General features: G+C 46.5%; 1 protein-coding gene across 2 annotated transcripts in view; it reads right to left on the bottom strand.

Moving 5' to 3' along the window:
* The window catches only part of PDGFRA (platelet derived growth factor receptor alpha), a 49,764-nt gene that overhangs the window by 5,624 nt on the left and 23,096 nt on the right, over positions 1–21,044 (bottom strand). For both annotated transcript variants that reach the window (XM_039220466.1, XM_039220467.1), the window contains exons 9-22: positions 20,164–20,290; positions 18,078–18,271; positions 17,014–17,108; positions 16,663–16,795; positions 14,227–14,331; positions 13,721–13,831; positions 12,360–12,513; positions 11,312–11,478; positions 8,894–9,009; positions 8,420–8,542; positions 6,495–6,606; positions 4,975–5,074; positions 4,752–4,857; positions 2,982–3,223 (exon numbers count right to left, since the gene is read on the bottom strand). In XM_039220466.1, the coding sequence (XP_039076397.1) occupies positions 2,982–3,223; positions 4,752–4,857; positions 4,975–5,074; positions 6,495–6,606; positions 8,420–8,542; positions 8,894–9,009; positions 11,312–11,478; positions 12,360–12,513; positions 13,721–13,831; positions 14,227–14,331; positions 16,663–16,795; positions 17,014–17,108; positions 18,078–18,271; positions 20,164–20,290 (1,885 nt within the window). The remainder of the gene's footprint in view (positions 1–2,981; positions 3,224–4,751; positions 4,858–4,974; positions 5,075–6,494; positions 6,607–8,419; positions 8,543–8,893; positions 9,010–11,311; positions 11,479–12,359; positions 12,514–13,720; positions 13,832–14,226; positions 14,332–16,662; positions 16,796–17,013; positions 17,109–18,077; positions 18,272–20,163; positions 20,291–21,044) is intronic.

Here is a 21,044-nt window from a genome sequence, read left to right as displayed (position 1 = left end):
AACCAAACCTGCCAACACCTTGATCTTGGACTGCCAGCCTTCAGAACTGTGAGAAAATAGATTTCTATTGTTTAGGCCCCCAAGTCCACAGTATTGTGTTACAGCAGTCCGAGCTACCCAAGGCACCCCCCACGCCCACCTGTGAGGAAGACAGCCTCAGCTGACTGGGTGTCATTTGGGACATATTCTGTCCACTTAGAAGATGAAACGTGTGGAGCGCCTGGGTGGCTCAGTCAGTTAAGCATCCGACTTCCACTCAGGTCATGATCTCACGGTTTGTGGGTTCAAACCCCGTGTTGGGCTCTGTGCTGACAGCTCAGAGCCTGGAGCCTGCTTCAGATTCTGTATCTCTCTCTCTCTGTGACCCTCCCCTGCTCACACTCTCTCTCTTTCTCTCTCTCAGAAATAAACAAAACATTAAAAAAAAAAAAAAAAGATGAAATGTGTTACCCGTGCAGAGGTTCTCGTTACCTAATACAGCAACTTTCTATCAACTAGAATTGTTCTCTCCATGTAATAAACGTCAAACTCTGCAGTGCAGCCTCATGTACACCTAGAAAAGTTCTGGGCACCTTTCTTGTGTTGTTTATCAATACGATTTTCTTTGTTTAAGTTTATTTATTTATTTTGAGAGAGAGAGAGCAGGGAAGGAGCAGAGAGAGAAGGAGAGAGAGAATCCCAAGCAGGCTCCGTGCTGTGGGTACAGAGCCCAATGGGGGGCTCAAATTCATGAATGGTGAAAGCCCCTACAACTTTCTAACTTAATTTAGAAACAAAACCTTTTGGGGTACCTGGGTGGCTCAGTCAGTTAAGTGTCTGACTCTTCATTTCGGCTCAGGTCATGATCTCATGATTCATGAGTTTGAGCCCCCATGCTGGGGCTCACGGCACAGAGCCTGCTTGGGATTCTCTCTGTCCCTCCCACCTTGTTCACTGGCGATCTCTCTCAAAATAAATAAGTAAACATCAAAAAGAAAGAAAAAGAAGAAACTTTTTTATAACTGAAATAGTATTCAGAGCCCCCAAATACAAAATAACCAACTGGATGGCAGATCTGGGATCAAGGGCTACCAAAGATCCCCAAAACTTGGAGAAACATTTTGCTAAAAGAACACAGATGTATTTTTGAAATTGTCCTGAACAAAGGTAAGTTAGAGCAGTTTGCACAATCTCTAATTCTCACAACACATTCCAAAAACAAACAAAAAAACCCCACAATTATACTTTTCTAAATTACCTGATTCACAGCAAGAGCAAGGGATGTCACAATCCTAAGCCTCCAAAATAATAATGCCATGTGCTTCTGCCTAAATAATTATATGTAACTAACCAAATAAGGAAGGGGGAAAATATCCTGAATGAAGACGGAAAAAAGAGGCTCATGAGCAACTTGAACCTGAAACCAAGTCCCACTATCATCACTGTCTCCTGCCTCTCCTCAAGGACTTTGCAAAGACGGTGGAGACCAAGGACACAATCCCCTCATCTGCAGGTACAGACCAGTGGTTTTAGTCCTGGCTGCGTATTAGCATCGCCTTGGCAATAAATTAATGGATCCACGTGATGGTCAACAATGGCTGTTAACGTCACAAAAGGGGAGGCCACCAGATAGCATGCAGCTCCCGATGGAAGTACACAGCACCATCTTTGAGGCACGCTTGCCAAAAATCTAACCTGCGTCAGATCAAGCATCTAGACCACCAGTTTACAACAAATACGGGAGATCAAGCATGCGAAGACACACTACAGAATGCAATCAACAAAACTCCGAATGTGGGAGCGTTACAGGCAAAAGCTCCGTGTTCTTCACAAATGCTATGCAAGCGGGGTAGGTAAAACGGGGCAGGGCAAACGTACAGAGACATAGCAACTGAAGGCCATGCGTGACTCTTAATTTGGCTCTCAATTAGAACAAATCAAATGCAAAATAATACTAATCAGAGTGTCAGGGAGATTTGAACACTGGATATCTGATGCCCCTAACAATTTATTGTCAGTTGGTGGGGGAGGGGTGAGATAATGGTATCATAAGTTATTTCTAACAACTCCAGTTATTTTTTTCAGTAGAGTCTTAGGGGACCTGGGTGGCTCAGTTGGTTAAGCACCTGACTCATGCTTTCAGCTCAAGTCATGATTTCACAGTCTGTGGTACTGAGCCCTATGTCGGGCTCCACGATGATGCGTGGAACCTATTTAGGATTCTCTCTCCTTGCTCTCTCTGTCCCTCCCTGGCTCATGTTCTCTCTCTGTCATGCTCAAAATAAATAAAATTAAAAATTTTTTAAGTAGAGCCTTTATCTTTTAAAGGCACATAATGGAATATTTATGGGTGAAATGACGATGTCTAGGATTTGCTTCTAAATAATCCAAGGAGAGTAGTCGTGGAATGGATATGGCTATTCATGCATTCTGGCCATGGGTTCATGGACACTCAAACTGGGAGACAGATTCACTGGCAGGTCCCCGTGTGACTTGAGCTGGGCATGTTGGATGTGTCCATTATACAAAGTTAAAAAAAGAAAGAATAAATCAGCCAGGAAGCGCCTGGGTCCCATTCCCAGAGATTCTAACTTGCTGGTCTGGGTGAAGTGTGTAGATGGCTTTTCCAGTCTCCCCAGGTGATCCAAACTTGTAGCTCAGGTTAAGATCCACTGATGCAGCATCAAACAGCCCAGTCTAGCCTCGCTCTCAACTTTCTCCTCTATCCCATGACGAGTGTAGAAAATAGCAAGAGAGGCTTATAGTATCTCAATAATCAGGGCTGCTCCCACAGTCTGATCAAACCACCTGAGGACTCAGGTCAAAGGACTCAGGCCTGCCCTATACCTCCCACAGCCCCACTGCACAGGTATGAGGATCATCCCAGAAGCATTTACAAAAGGAAACAGAACCCTTGGGGACTCTACCACCTGATACACTGCAGTCGCCAGGGCAACAGCTGCCCTCCTTCAGGAGCGCTGGGGGGCACAGGGGAGCTCTACCTGTGCCTGTTCCTCTTGCCCAGGTCCTCCTCCTCAGGAACAGGGTCGATGTCGGGCAGAGGGATGATGTAGCCACTGTCTGCACTCAGCCTCTGCTCATCCAGGCTGCCTTCCCAGTCCTTCAGCTTGTCTTCCTCGTGTTTGTAGGTGACTCCGATGTAGGCGTTGTCCGAGTCCACGCGCATGCGCGCCACGGCAGGGTGGTCACTCTTCAGGAAGTCCAGGTGAATCTTTTCGTAACTCTGCAGATATGCATTTCACATGGTTAACCAAGTGTCACCCACTGAACTGCAACAAGGATGCTCAGAACTAGTATTTAACCGGCTGTGTTTCCAAGCTATCCCACAGATGTGGGATTGAGATAACTGACGCGAGTCAGCTGTCAACTGTCACATCCCAGGGATGGGGATGTGGGGAAAGGACCACTGATGGCAGAGAATCTCCTGCCATTCTGCCAATGAGAGCTCTCATTCTCCTTAAGGTACAGTAAGCCCTGGGGCGCTTGGGTGGCTCAGTGGGTTAAGCGACCGACTCTTGATTTTGGCTCAAGTTATGATCTCGGGGTGAGTGAATTTGAGCCCTGCATAGTGCAGAGCCTGCCTGGGATTCTCTCTCTCTCTCTCTCTCTCTCTCTCTCTCCCTCTTCCTCTTCCTCTCTCTCTCTCTCTCTCACCCTCTGCCCCTCCCCTACTCTCTCTGTCTCTCTCAAAATACATAAACTTTTTTTAAAAAAAAGATACAATGAGCCTCTTCACTGAGTCAGTAGCTATGACTATGCCCTGCCCCCACCTCCAAGCGCACACACACTCCCTTCTCTGGGACTAGCAGGGACCGTTCTGGTCCCAATTGTAGTCTCTTCAGGGCTTGGATGGGTCCCAATAAGAGGGGACAAGGACTTCCATTGGGAGCACCACCCCGGAAACCTTCCTGATCCCTAAATGTTGGAGAAATCTAACTCAAAACTTACAGAATCTTTGATCTAAAAAGACCTCATTTTCAAGACCAGCCAGGGCACCTTTGACTGACTTACCATTAATTTCCTTTTGCCTCCTCATTGCCTCACTTATGGGAGTTGTAATGGGCAGTGAATTAATCCATAGACACAAGTATTTAATGCCCAGTCTGGAGCGCAACCACTTAGCATTGCTCCTCTTTGAGAAGAACAGGTAATACACATGAAGACTCTATGAACTGACGAATCTGAATCTTGAAAATTGAATTTATTATACAACTGAGTCTGGGTCTCCTTCACAGCATCTCAGCAGAAAGTTGTTTCCTTTATTAACATATCCTCCTTGGCTCCATGAAATTACATTTGTTCCTTCGAACAATGCTTCCTATGCTGCGAAAAACCAGCTGGAGCCACAGATAACAGCCGAGGCTGCTCCTTGCAGTCAGCTGGTAAAAGCCAATTTCACATGGATTTAAGTGCATTCAAATTAGCGATTTAATGGCTGTGGATGCCCTGAGACTTCTAACTGCACGGTAGCTTCAGATACTCAAACATCTGGAGAATAAAGTGCTTACAGGTGTTGTACACTTGAGATGAAAGGGGAGCCCTGAGCACTGGGGAGGGTTTTCACTCATCATTGCTACCAGAGACCCGGGGAGTGCTCCATGAAAGCCACTGGATCAAACAATCTTGTTCCCCCTTTGAAAACGCTCCTTTAAATCAGTGTTGCACTGTGCCGCTCACTCGCATGACTGCCAGCTACTGACTTCTCCCTTCGCCCATTCCTTTCCACCCATCTTGGAGGGGCCCAGACGAACCTTCTTATACTGTCCTGGCAACAGATTCTCCACAATCTCACTCAGGTGGTAAAAGGAGGGTCTCTTCTCCGGCTCACTGTGCCAGCACTTGACCATGATTTCATAGCTGCAGAAACACACAACTCCAAGTGGGCACAGGGAGGAGTGTCAGGGCACCCCCCACCCCAGCCCACAGACCCGCTGGGCATGGGCACAAGGCGCACAAGAAGGAGAGGAGCCTCACACTTCACTGGTGGCGTGGTCAGGCTTGGCCATCCGGTATCCACTCTTGATCTTGTTGTAGAAAGTGGAATCCACCATCATGCCAGGGTACGGTGTGCCCCCTGAAAACCAAAGGAAACAACCAGGATTTAACAGGCGTGTGGTACCCGGCTGAGACATTTGGGGTGATACAGAACCTACAGACACATCTGGGGAACCCCACTTGAAGTTCTGGTTCTTGCAAGGAAATTAAGGGTTACCATCCCTTTGATTTCACGGGCTTGCCCAAATCGTAAATGTAACCAGGACTTTGGGGTTGGTCAAGTCCAGACACCCTAGGCAAAGATTCTTAGGAATCTTAGGAAAAGCACAAAAGTGTTTTTCAGTGTTTCTGATCATTGGATCTACATATATAAAGCAAAATAGAAAAGGAAGAGAAATTCTCAATCATTGAAGCCAAAAAAAATCATTTTCACCAAAAATGTTCAATAATTAGAGCAAAGGTCAAAGCTGAGGCTTGAAATCTCTAGATAATTCTCTGCTTTCAAGAGACTTTTGAGAGCCTCAGTTAAGCCACCCACTGGGATGATCCAGTGATATCCAAGCAGGGACAACTGGGATCAGGCAGGGAAGAAACCCTTTACTACCACATTAAGGTAACCAAACTCACGGAACATTTCAGGCTTCCAAAACGACTCCATGACTCCTTCCCCTTTCTCTTCCATTACAGGTTTAAGTCAGCACCACCCTGCTTACTGCTACGCGTAAGTCTTATCTCCCCAGATAAACTGTCGGAGGCCAGGGTCATGAATCGCTCCTCCCTCTCGGCCCTCACTTGGCACACAGAGGGTACCTGTGTCCTCTGGGGCTGGTGACTGACTACCTGAATGCCTAGAAGGCCCTTCTCCTCCAGAGTGACAACCGGGAAGAGGAGTCACATCCTTTTCCTCGCCACACTTCTTTTCACCTGAGCCTCGATCACCGCTGCTGAACCCACTTAACCCAGAGACGCAGTGAAAAAGCAGCTGGAGGGGTGCCGGGGTGGCTTAGTTGGTTAAGCGTCCGACTTCAGCTCAGGTCATGATCTCACGGTTTGTGGGTTCGAGCCTCGCGTCGGGCTCTGTGCTGACAGCTAGCTCAGAGCCTGGAGCCTGTTTCAGATTCCGTGTCTCCCTCTCTCTCTGACCCTCCCCTGCTCACGCTCTCTCTCTCTCAGAAATAAATTAAAAAAGAAGAAGAAGAAAAAGCAGCTGGAGAGTGGGTGTCCTTAGGAACATTTCTAGTGGGAGAGAGTCATTCTAGCATAGCCCAAAGGAGAGGAGGGGCAAAGGCCAGACATGAGGGTGCCGACCCCCAAAACTCAGTCTGCAGGGGCAGACACCAGACACCGGGAGTGTGCGTTGTGTGACTTAATCCGCTGCAGCGCATTTGACTCACAGCAGGTATCCCAACATCACTTACACCCTAGAGCCTGGAAAACACAGGGTTTCCCTCCCAGTGTTGTTCCAGAACAACCCTAAGGAGGAGACGTCGGGCCCGTACCGAGGGAAAAGATCTCCCAGAGCAGAATGCCATAAGACCAGACATCACTCAGCGTGGTGTAGAGGTTGTCAAAGATGCTCTCGGGAGCCATCCACTTCACAGGGAGAAAGGTCTGCACGGAAAGAGGGAGGAAATTAAACCCAGCATATGCACCAATGATCTACAGCGGCAGAAATAGGAGGGGCTCTTTTTGGACCAACAATAACTTGCACTAATAATCTTGTCACACAAGTATCTCCTTGTGTTTTTTGTTCAGTGCTGTGTTCTCCACACTCATAAGAGTGCCTGGTACCTAGTGGGTTCTCGATAAATATTTCATGAATGATGGATAATCGATGGTGCCTCTTAGGTCCTTCCAAGGAGTAACATTTAAAAATATTTAATCCCGAAGGTTTTACCCAAAAAGTGAGAGCCTTGACTGGACCAGTCTCCTACTTGCAGGTGTTCCTAGGAACAAAATTGAAAACAGATCCAGGGATCTGAGAACCAATTACATTTTTGAACTTTAAGAAATTCACTTCCTACCCCTATAAGGAGTATGACATTATGGTAATGTTGCAGCCTCTTTTGGGAAGCTGTACAAACTCCAGTGGAAATACTAAACTGAGACAGATATATAATATAAAGTGACCACATTAGCATCCTTCAGCCTTCTGAGATTCATGGGGAGATCACAGATTCATCAACTTTTTTTTAAATGTTTGTTTATTTTTGAGAGAGACAAAATGAGCAGGGGAGAGGCAGAGAGAGAGAGAGACACAGAATCCAAAGCAGGCTCCAGGCTCTGAGCTGTCAGCACAGAGCCTGATGCAGGGCTTGAACCCATGAACTGTGAGATCGTGACCTGAGCTGAAGTTGGATGCTTAACCAGCTGAGTCACCCAGATGCCCCAACTTTTTAAGCAGGTGAGAAATCGGCTTCACCGAAGTCCACTGTATTGCTCAGGGTGCCTGAAGCTACAGATCATAATCATACACGGAACCAGGGCACAGACCAGTGGCCTTTTGTGGGTGGATACAGCACCCCACGCTGTCTCACAACCATTGCAGTGGGGTGATTTGGAATTGTACCTATAAGTGTCAAACGCATCCTAAGCTACTGCATCTGCTTCGAGGTGGAAGGGGTGGGGAGAAAGACTATCTTTAAGGAAATTGTGCCTCTAGGATCTATGAACTCAAATGGTCACATTTTAGAGGTCACAGACATCATCTGCAAATTTGATAAAAGTTAGAGATGCTCTCTTTGGAAATGAATGCAGGTACACAGGCACACGTGATTTACATATTAAGAGCTAACACCTGCTGAGTGCTCTTGTGTGCCAGGCACTGTCCTAAGCATTTGACATTAAAGTCACTGACTGAATTGCCCAGGGCAACCCAGGAGATAGGCCTATTATCAGGTCACTGTGACCAACAGCGAAACCAAGATACAGAATGGTCAAGTAACTTGCCCCAAACCCCCACAGTAGTTAAGTGCTGGTGGCAGTACTCACACCCGGGCAGTCTGGCTGCAGACCTTGTGCTTTTTATACCAATCCCAGAAGCTCATTTATGGATCTCATAGACTCCACATTGAAAATATGAACACTGGGGGCGCCTTGGTGGCTCAGTTGGTTAAGCATCTGGCTTTTGATTTTGGTTCAGGTCATGATCTCATAGTTCATGGGATTGAGCCCATAGTCAGGCTCTGCACTGACTGTGGAGCCTGCTTGGGATTCTCTCTCCCTCTCTCTCTCTCTCTCTTTATCTGCCCCTCCCCCACTTGTACATGCACATGTGCATGCTCTTTCTCTCAAAATAAATAAATGAACTTTAAAAAAAAAAGCTAAAAAAAAACATAGACACTGAATGGCCAGAAGCAACGCCTAGTTTCAGAGCTTCAGCGAGGAAAGAGGAGCGAGTCAAATGAGGGGAAAGAGCACGTACACTGCCTTTGGACACGTAGTTTGAATCATGCATGATGTCCCTGGCCAGGCCGAAGTCACAGATCTTCACGATTTTCCCTTGTGCCAGAAGGACGTTTCGAGCAGCCAGGTCCCGGTGGACACACTGTGTGGGAAGGGAAGAAACAACAGACACTGTCCATCGGCCACCAGACAACGTCACCCCTGCAAGACTGGCCACCTCGTGGTGGGGCCTGGAGCTGCCTGGGACACCTCAGGGAGGCTGTCCTGGCGCTAAGAGCTCCCCTCCTCCAGGCTCTCATCCCAGCCACTCCCACGAAGGAGAACGCTGTGGAGCAGTTAGATGCCTAATGATACCGGACTCCCCACTCCGCTTTGGGGAAAAGGAAGGGAAAAGCAGCCATCGCTACAAGCCTCTCCCAGACCATCCACGCTCACCTCACTCTGACCCTGTGGCCTGGGTCTACAGAGGACTCTGTTTCAGGAACACACTCACATTTTTGGAAGCCAAAAATTCCATTCCTCGCGCAACTTGATAGGTAAAGCTCAACAAATCCAGCAAAGTCAGGCCTTCTGAGTTATCATCTGAAAGGAGGTTTTTGACTTCTGAGTCTGCAAGGAAAGGAATGAAGCGTGTTGGTGCTGGAGGACGGCGTGAAACATCACCCACTGGGGGGCTCCCGCAGGGCCCACACTTGCACAGGCTTGTCCAAAGAACGTATCTAAAATTATTTTCCTAGAGTGTTTCCAGACCTCGCAGGTGGGTACGTAAACCACGCAGAGGTTCTACCGTTAAAAAGAAATATATCCACAGAAATACATATCTGGTGTGTGAGTGTCTGTGTGTGTGTTTGTGTGTGTGTTCATTAGGACCAGTCTAATGGGGGTCTCACACATATTGTGTTGTTTGCCTCCCAGATTTCTTTTTTAACCTTAGTAAGTCACCTCAATCACCTCTAAAACACACATGCACACACATGCAAATACAAAATCCTCCGTGATGAACATACACGAGGGCCCTTTGAAAAATAGCTTCTGGGGCGCCTCGGTGGCTCAGCCGGTTAAGCATCTGACTTTGGCTCAGGTCATGATCTTGCAGTTCGTAGTTCAAGCCCTGTGTCAGGCTCCGTGCTGACAGCTCAGAGCCTGGAACCTGCTTCGGATTCTGTGTCTCCCTCTCTCTCTGCTCCTCCCCCGCTCACACTCTGTCTCTCTGACTCTCTCTGTCTCTCTCTCTCTAAAAAATAAACATTAAAAAATAAAAGGAGCTTCTAAGAATCGCCTTTCTCTTTTCCTTTGAAAGCCACCTTCATAGTATTTGGCTTCTTTCCTGAATAAAAGCAAGCCCCAGCCAGACTAGAGGGAACAATCTTCAAGGTCAGTGCCAATGACTTTGGGTTTAGCTCCTTTTGTAACTTGTCCACTTTGCCCAGTTAGTCCCATCTGGAAGGGTCCCAGGGTTTTCGAGGAAGGAGCTAATCTAGGCCAGCAGTTCCCACTGCTTTTTGAACATTTTCAGGCAAGTGAAGAGTCGCTGCAACCATTCATATTTTCCCAGCCAGCCAGGAGAAGGCCAGAAAGCAGGGCATGCCAGCCAACAGGGCCCGGGCTGAGCATGAATCAGGCTCCCCTGAAATCTGGAGCCCGGTCCAGCCTGGGAAGCAACGTAAACTATTTTTAACAATACGGGAGGGGAGAGGAAATGCTGGTTCCGACAGCTCTCATTGGCTAATCTTTGAAAAGGGCTTGGAAGGTTCCCCATTTGGCAACGAGAAGAGAATGAAACTTGGAACTGCAGCAACGGAAAATATTCTCGTGGACGGAGCTTTGCGAAACAAGCATATTCTTTTCTTAAATGGATCTGCACCTTTCACTTAAGAACCCTGCCGGCGTTCAGAGCATATCAGGGATTTTCAAAATAATTTCCATGGCCGCTCAACCCTTTTTTGCACTGGCTTTTTTGCAATGACACAAAATCGAGAGACTGGTCAACCGCAGACCCAGCAGGACGGGACATCCTCCCCACTGCAAGCCCGGGATTAGATGGGAATCTGGAAGGGCCTCCCAGCAGCAGAAGTGGGGTGGTCCATCTGCTGTGGGCATCGGCTAGGCGCCCTGGAGTTCATGAGCCAATGCCACCGTGCCACATGTGCATCTGTTTTGAAAGATTAGACAGATCTTCCCTCAAACAACATCCGTAGAAACACCCACACCCTCGTCAGAAAATATAACCTCAAACTGTCTGCCTTCCTGCTTTCAGCACAAAGTGGATATTAGCAAAGCCAAAAGCAGGGGTTACTGAACTCATCGATATCAGAGACTGATATGATTAAAAATTTTTAAATAATATTGGGAACCAATATAAAGAAGCCAACTTTCAATTTTGCCAAGTAGGGGCACTGAGGGAAAAAAATCTCAATTATTCCCGTACTTTCATTAAACACCCATACACACACAAACACCAAAAAAAGGAAGATCGTTATATCAGACTAAATAATTCCTTAAAGGTTTTGCATTTAAAGTAAAAAAAATGCATTGCATTAAGTCCATCTTTTTCCTTTTTATTCAAGTCACAACCCACCAAGTTCTGAAAACATGTCAGAGCCCCACATGTGTAGCCCTACATTTAGGGACCACAGCCTGGCAGTCTGACTTAACACGCCTGCTCACCTTCCCCTGAGAATTTTACCGCTATCCGAAAATAGAGCATTCCTATGAAATCCTTCGCAAGCCAAAATGGCGTAAAGCAAAGAAGCAAATCCTCTTTGGATTTCTTTCAGTAAGTGAACACAAATACTAACGGAGGTCTTTCACAAAAGCAGAGGGCCATGAACAAAACTCTCGGAGAGCAGGGGAAACCTGTATCATTACCAAGCCACTAGAAGATGCAAAGAGTGGGCGTTGACACTTTTACCTAACATAGATTTCTTCTTATACGAGGCTGGGCGATCATACAGCGATCGCTGGATGTCCGAGTATTTAGAAACCTCTTTCCTTTCCAGCATGGGGACGTACTGTGTGGTATCAGCCTGCTTCATGTCCATGTAGTCACCATTGTTTTCAAAAGACAAGATAACATAACTGGAAAAACAGAAAAAGCAACCTTATTCAGGGTGCCTCCCTGGAGTGGTCATTCAACATTCAGTAGATGATGAGCAGGTGCCTACAGTGTGCAAGGTAGGGTGGTGGGTAGGGGGGCAGCAGGGGTGAGCAAAAACGAAACCAATGGGCACCTTTCACGTGGGGTAGTCTGACGGGTGAGAGGAGCATTAGTCAATAATCGCACAAATACGTGGATCATCTACTCAGGTGTGTCTGTCTTTATTCTTGCTCCGTTTTACAAGAAACAGGCCACAAACCCGGACCATGCGACCACATGGCTTGGGCAGGTGCTTCCTGCTACTCAATAAATTTAGTGCCAATTTGGTGTCCATCTAGTAACTCAATACAAAAAGGAACTTGTACTTTCTAATCATACAGAACTTTAAATCTACAGAGATCTATATAAGTTCCTACAGGTAAGATCACTACCACTGGCTTGACATATAGGCCCGGGTTCAGCAAGGACCCGTATCTCAAACTTGGAGATCCTCAGATGGCTTCTCACAAGATGCGATCACTGAGGCATCCCTGGCCAGAGCTGCAATTACGGGTCTTAAGTGGAATTCGCATAAGCAGCAAACTGGCCCCCAGAATGAGTCCAACTTTTGTTTCCATTCAAACCTCTCAGTGAGGCTTCCTCATGTGATATCTGGTCCAAAACATCGGCACCATGTCATGGGCTGTACCAGTATGTACTGGCACGTGTCACAGGATGTACAGATGTGTCACGGGATGATGGGCAGGGGAGCGGGACTCTTGCCATCTGTAGGCATTGGATCTGCAGACGTGGATTCCATCAGGACATGGGTTCTCTCCCCTTGTAATGCAGTGGTTCACAGCAATGTGCCCACTGCACCTACCTCCGTGTGCTTTCATCAGCAGGGTTCAACCCAAAAATGTCCAACTCTTTCTTTGGCTTCTCTGGATGTCGGCTCAGGAAGCTGTCCCTATTCTTATGCAAATAGTTGACCAAATCCCCGTAGAAGCAGTACTCCGTAATGATGTAAATAGGGCCTGTGGGAACCAAAACCAGGTAAGAAATGGGTATGAAGTAGGGAGATTCCTCAAAAAATTAAAAACAGAACTCCCCTATGACCCAGCAACTGCACTACTAGGTATTTATCCAAGGGACATAGGTGTGCTGTTTCGAAGGGACACATGCACCCCAATGTTTACAGCAGTGCTATCGACAATAGCTAAAGTATGGAAAGAGCCCAAATGTCCATCAACAGATGAATGGATAAAGATGTGGGGTATGTGCGTGTATATATATATATGTATATACATACATACAAAGGAGTATTACTCAGCAATCATAAAGAATGAAATCTTGCCATTTGCAACTACATGGATAGAACTAGAGGGTATTATGCTAAGTGATATTAGTCAGAAAAAGGCAAGTATCATAGGACTTCACTCACATGAGGACTTTAAGATACAAAACAGATGAACATAAGGGAAGGGAAGCAAAAATAATATAAAAACAGGGAGGGGGACAAAAACATAAGAGCCTCTTAAATATGGAGAACAAACAGAGGGTTACTAGAGGGGTTGTGGGAGGGGCTGGGCTAAATGGGTAAGGAATCTACTCTTGAAATCACTGTTGCGCTATATGCTAACTACCTTGGATGTAAATTTAAAAAATTAATAAAAAAAGAAATGGGTATGAAAATGAAGAACAGAAAAGCCATGAAATGTTGTTTGCACTGGCGAGAGGTACCGCTCAAATACAATGAGCTCCCATTCAGTGGAATCCAGGCAACTCCATTCCCAGGACTTATATTTGTGGGCATGTTTGGAGGAAGAGAGGGAGGGTTTTAATAAGCCTTGACAGGGGCGCCTGGGTGGCTCAGTTGGTTAAGCATCTGACTCTTGATTTTGGCTCAGGTCATAATCTCATAGTCATGAGATCACTTGGGATGTGCTCTCTCTCTCTCTCAAAATAAGTAAACTTTTAAATGAAATTTAAAAAAGGGGTGCCTGGGTGGCTCAGTTGAGCGTCCAATTTCAGCTCAAGTCATGATCTCTCAGTTCGTGGGTTCGAACCCCGTGTCGGGTTCTGTGCTGACAGCTCGGAGCCTGGAGTCTGCTTTGGATTCAGTGTCTCCCTCTCTCTCTCTGCCCCTCCCCTACTCACTCTCTGTCTCTTTCTCTCAAAAATAAATATTTTTTAAAAAGTTAAAAAAAAAAAAGATCCCCACTCCCGGGTCAGGAAGCCTACCTGACTTGGTACAGGCCCCCAGCAAGTTCACAATGTTTAAATGCGGCCCTAGGTGAGTCATTATCTTCAGTTCCGACATGAGAGCTTGTTTCTCACTGGATCTGGCTGTGGCTGTTAAGGAAATAAATCACATATCAGTTCAACTGATTTGCTTCCCAGAAAAAGCCAGCAATAGGGCTTTAATCCTGTGATTGGATATCATTTTATTTAGCGAGAGTCTGAAAGAGAAACACATGGTGACTTGGTCTAGACTCTTATCACTAATCCCTAGTCTTTGGGGTAAAAAAAAAAAAAGTCACCAAAAATAACAACTCTTGATTTTCCAACATACAGGCAACAAGAATAATTTAAATAACCAGACTGAGAAAAGAGTCTAACTACCCATGAAGCCTAGAGTCGAAAGAACCAAGATCTAGTCCTAAATCTGGCATTTACTGGTTGTGTGGTTTTGAGTGATTCACTTACTATCTCCATGTTCCAAAAAAATCCCGGGATGGGGCACTTACGTTTTAGCATCTTCACTGCCACTTTCATGACAGGCTGGGACCGGCTCAATCCGTAGGCAGTTCCTTCGACCACTTTCCCAAAGGCCCCCGATCCCAGGATGCGACCTGCGGGCAATTAGCACCGTTAACTCGGGCAGACCGTGGCGTCCCCTCAGCTCCATTCACCATGGCCAGCACTCTCAGGGACACAGTGAGGATCGTCCTGCGAGTGTGGAGTCAGCGTCATGATCCCTCCAAGTCATGTCAAGACAAGAAGCGAACCCACAGAGAAGGAAATGGGCGCAACTGCTTTTGTCAAATAACATTTGCAAGGGAAAGGAAAACACAGGCAGGAACGAGGAGGGTGCAGCCCTCCCTGGGGCGAGTGTCCTGTCTGCCAGCTGCAGCGCCGGGCCAGACCGCAGGCTCCCATGTGCTCGTTTCCCGTGGCTCCCACCCAAACCCCCTGCCTCGCTACCCTTCTGTTCTCCACAGGCATCTTTTGCACCAATAAGTCCTTATCCGCTGGAAATACTGCAGCGTTCAAGAGATCACTGATTCCAAGGAGTAACGAAGTAAACCTCAGGCTGGTGTCCTTGCTGCCTGCTTGTCAGAAAGCCCAGGCACGACAAAGGCTAACCATGCCCTGGGAGCAAAAGGAAATGCAAGCTGCTGTCCCCACTCTTAAAGAGCGCGCCATCTAAGTTCTTTTTAATGTTTATTTTATTTTTTGAGAGAGAGAGAAAGAGAGAGACAGAGTGCGAGCCGGGGAAGGGCAGAGAGAGGAGATACAGAATCTGGGGCAGACTCCAGGCTCTGAGCTGTCAGCACAGAACCCAAGGCGGGGCTTGAACCCACAAGCGCAAGATCATGACCAAGATCGTAACCGACTGAGCCACCCAGACGCCCCAAAGAGCTCACAGCCTCAAAGGAGAGCTTCCCAGAGTGGCCAGTCTCACCACGCAGAGCCAAGCCAGGCAAAGACTCACCTCAGAGGGGACTAAGAGCCAGAAGTAACTCTTTTTTTTTTTTTTTTTTAATATTTATTTATTCTGTGAGAGAGGGAGCACACGTGCTAGCAGGGTAGGGGCAGAGAAAGGGGGAAAAGAGAGAGAGATTCCCAAGCAGGCTCTGCACCGTTAGCACAGAGCCTGACGCAGGGCGTGAACTCACAAACCGTGATATCATGACCTGAGCCAAAATCGAGAGCTGGACGCTTAACCTACTGAGCCCCCCAGGCGCCCTTGGCCAGCAGTAACTCTGACTGAATGTTTGCACTGTCGGAAGCTTCCCTAGCACCTTGGGTATACACAGGAGCAGAGAGACACAGAAATGCCTCTTAGCATCTTAGGGATGTCACCCTCTTCCCCCACATTTTATTACTTTAAGTCCCTCATCCCTTTCTGTAAAATCGGGGGGGGGGGGTAGGTAGGGTGGGATTGGTGACAGGAACAGATAATAAAACTCAGTTCCCAGGTAGGAGTATTTGAACTTGAAAATAACTAGGACACCGTGTTTGATTTCAGCTTAAGTAGCTCTCTAAGAAGACCTAACCTTGCCGTACTTTGGAATGAGGCAAGTGGATAAGTAAACACTGCCTCTGGCATCCTCCAAATACATACCGTTAGCATATTCTTGATGACGCAACTTCTAGCTCTTTCATTTGTCTTTGTCTTTTTTTCATTCATTCAGAATATGACTTAAAATAAAAGAATCCCTTGGACTAAAGCTTCATGTACTTAGACTCAGCCCAAATTGTAATAGCTGAAGTTTGTGAGAAGTTGGCTTAATTATTTTTACATGTTTTGCTTGAAAAGCACCTATTTTATTTATTTTGAGAGGAGAGAATGAGCAGGAGAGGTGCAGAGAAAGGAAGAAAGAGACTCCCAAGCAGTCTCCATGCTGTCAGTGCAGAGCCCGATGCAGGGCTTGAACCCACAAACCTGGAGATCATGACCTGAGCCGAAATCAAGAGTCTGACACTCAACAGACTGAGCCACTCAGGCACCCCCCAAAAAGTACCTATTAAATACATATACTCTAAAGAAGTATCTAATACATCCTCAAAATGTACTGGATTAAAATACCCTTTGTGGTTGTCCTCATTCATTTCTCATCTGTTTCTTTTCGGTCACTTGCCTCATTTTCAATTTGTGTCATTCCCAAAGCAAAGCCATTTTGATTGTTATCTTTGGCAGGACCTCCTCAAATTCTCTTCTCTTGTAAAATTTTCTTTAACCATAATTTGCTATGGGACAAGATTTTTTTAAAAAAAAACTACTGCAGTAATGCAATTAACTCACTTTCAAGACAAAAGTATTTCTGACAGCCAATTTCTATTGCCTAGCTCTTGCTAAGCACAAGCCCCGATCCCTTATTCCTGCACAAGACTATAAAAAGCAAAGTTATGTAGAAGTCAAAAGGGAGTTTTTGGAGACCAGCCAGGTAGGCACTTACCAAGCACTAGTCCATCTCTCGGAAACTCCCATCGAGAGTCATAAGGCAGCTGCATTGGGTCCACGTAAATATACTCATGTCCATCAGGGCTGATCGATTCAATGACCCTCCAACGAATTTCATACCTCGGTTTCTATAAATGACCGGGACAAAAAACTGGTGAATCACCAAAGTCCAAAGGCACCAAAGATTAACCGCAGCAAAGTGGCCAGACCCAGAAGGACTGACTGACACATTCCTTCAAGATGTAAGTACTGAGCTCCTTCTCTGTGCCAAGCACTGAACTAGACTGCTATTCTTCTTGTTCTTATGGGCTTCAAAGATCGTTAGTCCTCTGAGGAAGATATCTACCTGTTTCCAAATGACAACCAGGACAATGAGGGAGATGATCACAATCACCAGCAGCACCAGGACCGCAGCCGCCACCGTAAGTTCGGAACGCAGAGCTGGAGAAGAAAGGGGCACGGTGAAGAATTCGCACAAGTGTGCGGGAGAGCGGGGACGTGAGGGGGTTGTGCCTGGGCCAGAACCCTCGCTCTGCTGGTGGAAAAGCATGAGGCTGCCTGGCTTATTTCAGGGTTGGGCGTTACCACCTCCCAATCATCTACACACGTGAAACCAGACCGGCTCTTCCCTTAGATGAGAAAGGGACAGAATTAGATCTACTCTGTGCCAAGTGCACGAAACTGTGCAGAATGCAATCCTTTCTCCAAAGGTGCCATGGCATTAACCTTCTAGACAGAATGCAAATTGGAACAGAAAGACTGATAAATGACACTAGCACTGTGTAAGTTCAGTTTATTATGAAAGGCTGCATTTGGTTTATATCACTCTCAGCTTCATTAATTTTTTCATTTTAAAAAACTTTTTTAATGTTTTATTTATTTCTGAGAGAGAGAGAGAGACAGCATGAGCAGGGGAGGGTCAGAGAGAGAGGGAGACACAGAATCTGAAACAGGCCCTAGGCTCTGAGCTGGCTGTCAGCACAGAGCCCAACATGGGGCTCAAACCCACAAACCGTGAGATCATGACCTGAGCTGAAGTCAGATGCTTAACAGACTGAGCCACCCAGGTGCCCCTTATTTTTTTTTTATTCAAGCCATCTCAGGTGTCATAAGGAGCAACGCAGCAGAAGACCCTCCTTCCCCATCACCCATCCCCACACTCAGACTGAAGAGACTGAGCAGCTACCCTCTTAGACAAGCAAAATGCAGAGGATGCTTCTGCAAGATGCAATTTTGGGTCAAAATCTGAAAGAAAGGGCTCCCATGTGGACGCCCAGAGAAGGCTCTTCAAGAGCATTCAGAGCTGAATTTCTGCCTTGGGACCTTCATTCCATTAGAACCCCATCTGGGATTCGAAGTTCTGCCTTAGGGAGGGAGGGAGGGCTCGGCTGATGACTAAGAGAAACTTACTGGGGGCCACCAGCTTCAGCTCTCGGTTCTCGGCCCCAAGGAGATTCTTGGCCAGGCATCGAACGGCAATGGTCTCCTCCACTCTGGTGAATGTCACTCGACCCTCCACGGTACTCCTGTCCCGGCGGTGGACCTCCGTGACGATGTTCGAGATGTTGTTGGCCAGAATCGTCCATGAAGTTTCGTTATTACATCTGGAGAGAAAGAGGTCGTCAAGATAGAGCCAGTTATCGGGATAATGGAGGTGACCAAAGCAGTGAGACTCCTCTAAGGTGGCAAGCAGTTCTAACCTTGCCTACATTTGGGAAAGTCATCATTGCTACAGGTTGACTTTCTCATTTTATGTGCATATTAAGACTAAAACTTGTCTGTACACGCCCAAGAGAGGATAAGTTATATCTGGATAAAACAGTTGAAACCTACGCTATACATTAACTAAGTTGAATTTAAATTAAAATTAAAAAAAAAAAAAAGAATAGGGGCACCTGGGTGGCTCAGTCAGTTAAGCATCCAATTTTGGCTCAGGTCATGATCTCACAGTTTGTGAGTTCGAGCCCCGTGTCAGGTTCCTGCAATGACAGCATGGAGCCTGGAGCCTGTTTCGGACCTTCTGTCTTCTTCTCTCTCTGCCCCTTCCTGGCGCACGCACTCCCTCTCTCTCCTCTCTCTCAATAATAAAATAAAAACATTAAAAAAAAAGAATAAAAAAAGTTGACTGTTAGAAAGTAGACAAGGTAGAAATAAGTTCAATCAAATATAACTACCAATCACACGTCTTGAACCCATGAGCAAACTTAACAGTTCCACTTCAAGAATGTTTAGGGGTACCTGGGTGGGCCAGATGGATGAGCATCTTGATTTCAGCTCAGGTCATGATCTCATGGTTGGTGACATGGAGCCCTGAGTTGGGTCCCATGCTGAGCCTACTTGGGATTTTCTCTGTCCCTCTCTCTCTCTGCCCCTCTCCTCCACTCATTCTCTCTCTCTCTCTCTCTCTCTCTCTCAAAAATAAATAAATAAATTTAAAAATAAGAATGTTTAATTATCCCAATTTTCCACCCCTTGATAAAGCCTGGCTCCTTACTTTCCTCTCCACTTGCACTGTCAGAGCCCGTAAGGTGTCACAAGGTTTGGAGTGATCCCTGGCTGAGTTATAGGACCTAGGTTCTAGCTCTAGTCAAAATCCATGTCCAGTTCCTCAGCCCCGTGAAGGGGAAGATCTAGGGGTCTCAGCCTTCAAGAGAAACAGTCGAGGCAAGGCTTCTGGAAACAACTAGACACCATGGGTCGAAGTGTGAACATGTCGCTTAAGTGCCCATCACAGAAGGTTGATAATGGGGGGCATAGGAGGAACTGGCGCGGTAACTCCCACCAAACAGCAGGTAGGCAAATGAGGTGGCCAGTCATATGGGCAATATTTTCATTTATGTTCACATGCCAGTCTAGCTACCAAGTACAGTTCACCATATAAGAAACATAAGGTGAATCAGGCAGGGTAGTGAAAATCCTCTTACCACTGTAGTCCTTTAAATTCATCCTGTTTCCTTTTCTTAAAAATATTTTAAATGTTTTTATTAATTTTTGAAAGACATAAAAGGAACACGAGCAGGGAAGAGGCAGAGAGAGAGGGAGACACAGGATCCGAAGCAGGCTCCAGGCTCTGAGCTGTCAGCACAGAGCCCAACGTGGGGCTCGAACCCATGAACCATGAGATCATGACTTGAGCCGAAGCTGGATGCTTAACTGACTGAGCCACCCAGGGGCCCCGATCTTCTTTGCTGGTTAGGGACCTTTTGAGAATCTGGTGAAGGCCATGGACCTTCTCCTTACAGCTCTCCATGACCACGCACGTGCACGCGCACACATAATGTGTACATGTGCACACCAGGTCCATGTTTCGAACCTTACTTTGTAGTTTATGAGACTTAGGCCAAATAAGAATCACAAATACAAAAAGAAGAAGAAGAAGGGGAAGGAGAAGAAGGAGAAAAGGACCAGCAAGAGAAAGAAAATGCATTTGAAGTTCTTCGTATCAAGGAGGAAACATTCGGACCACAAATGGAAAAGAAACATCTCATTTCCCTACTTCTTAATATCCTTGCAAATCATCCACTCAATATCGGGAAGAGGTGTCCCTTCAGCTGTGCATCTCACAGTCTGTCCCCCGGTGGAGCCGTGGTGGTCATCGACCAAGTCCAGAATAGACGAGGGAACTGCAAGAGGGGAAAAGAAATCAGAACTGGATGCCCTGTGTCCCAGAACTCCCCGTGAAGTACAAGTTCGGAACTTGTCCACGTGGCACTCGAACCTACAAAGGAAGTAACAGCCCAAGAAGGGGCTGAAAGCAATTATGTGCATAAAAATAATGCTCCAATTGGGGCAGACCCACTTGGTTAAGAGCATTTTCACAGCTTCGGTGTTTGGGGATTTGTATCCTGTGGTGTTTGAAATCTGGAGTGAGGAAAGCAAAGAGCCCCTGTGGTTATTTGGCTTGACAGGCAAGGAAGGCTCTTAAAATTGTATTACAGCTTGGGGTTCAACTAATGGATTCAGCTAGAGTATAATCTAAAGCAGCATTTACCAAAGTGTATCTGTGGAATGTGACTATGTGTTAAAGAATTTTTTTTAATCCATGATCAAATAAATTAGACCTTTATTTTTTTTTTAAGACTGTGTTTTTTAAGTAATCTCTACACCCAGTGTGGGGCTCGAATCCATGACCCCGAGATCAAGAGCTGCATGCTCTACTGACTGAGCCGGCCAGGCGTCCCTATGATCAAACAAACAAGAAATATGTTAATACCTCATCACAGATTTATTGGGAGAGTCAAGTGGGGCCACCTAAGACAGTACCTGGCACACAGTAGGCACCCAGTGAATGGGCGCTGGACCTGAACGTAAACAGGTACTCCCTGGCAGCTAAGGGCCACTGTCCAATGTCTTCAAGGGAAGCTAAGCAAAAAGACC

Source organism: Hyaena hyaena, unplaced genomic scaffold (genome assembly GCF_003009895.1).
Source record: "Hyaena hyaena isolate Hyena2069 unplaced genomic scaffold, ASM300989v1 scaffold_891, whole genome shotgun sequence".
In the NCBI taxonomy this organism is placed as follows: domain Eukaryota; kingdom Metazoa; phylum Chordata; class Mammalia; order Carnivora; family Hyaenidae; genus Hyaena; species Hyaena hyaena.
Note: the sequence above shows the minus strand (reverse complement) of the source record. Positions and strands in the feature narration are given on the sequence as shown.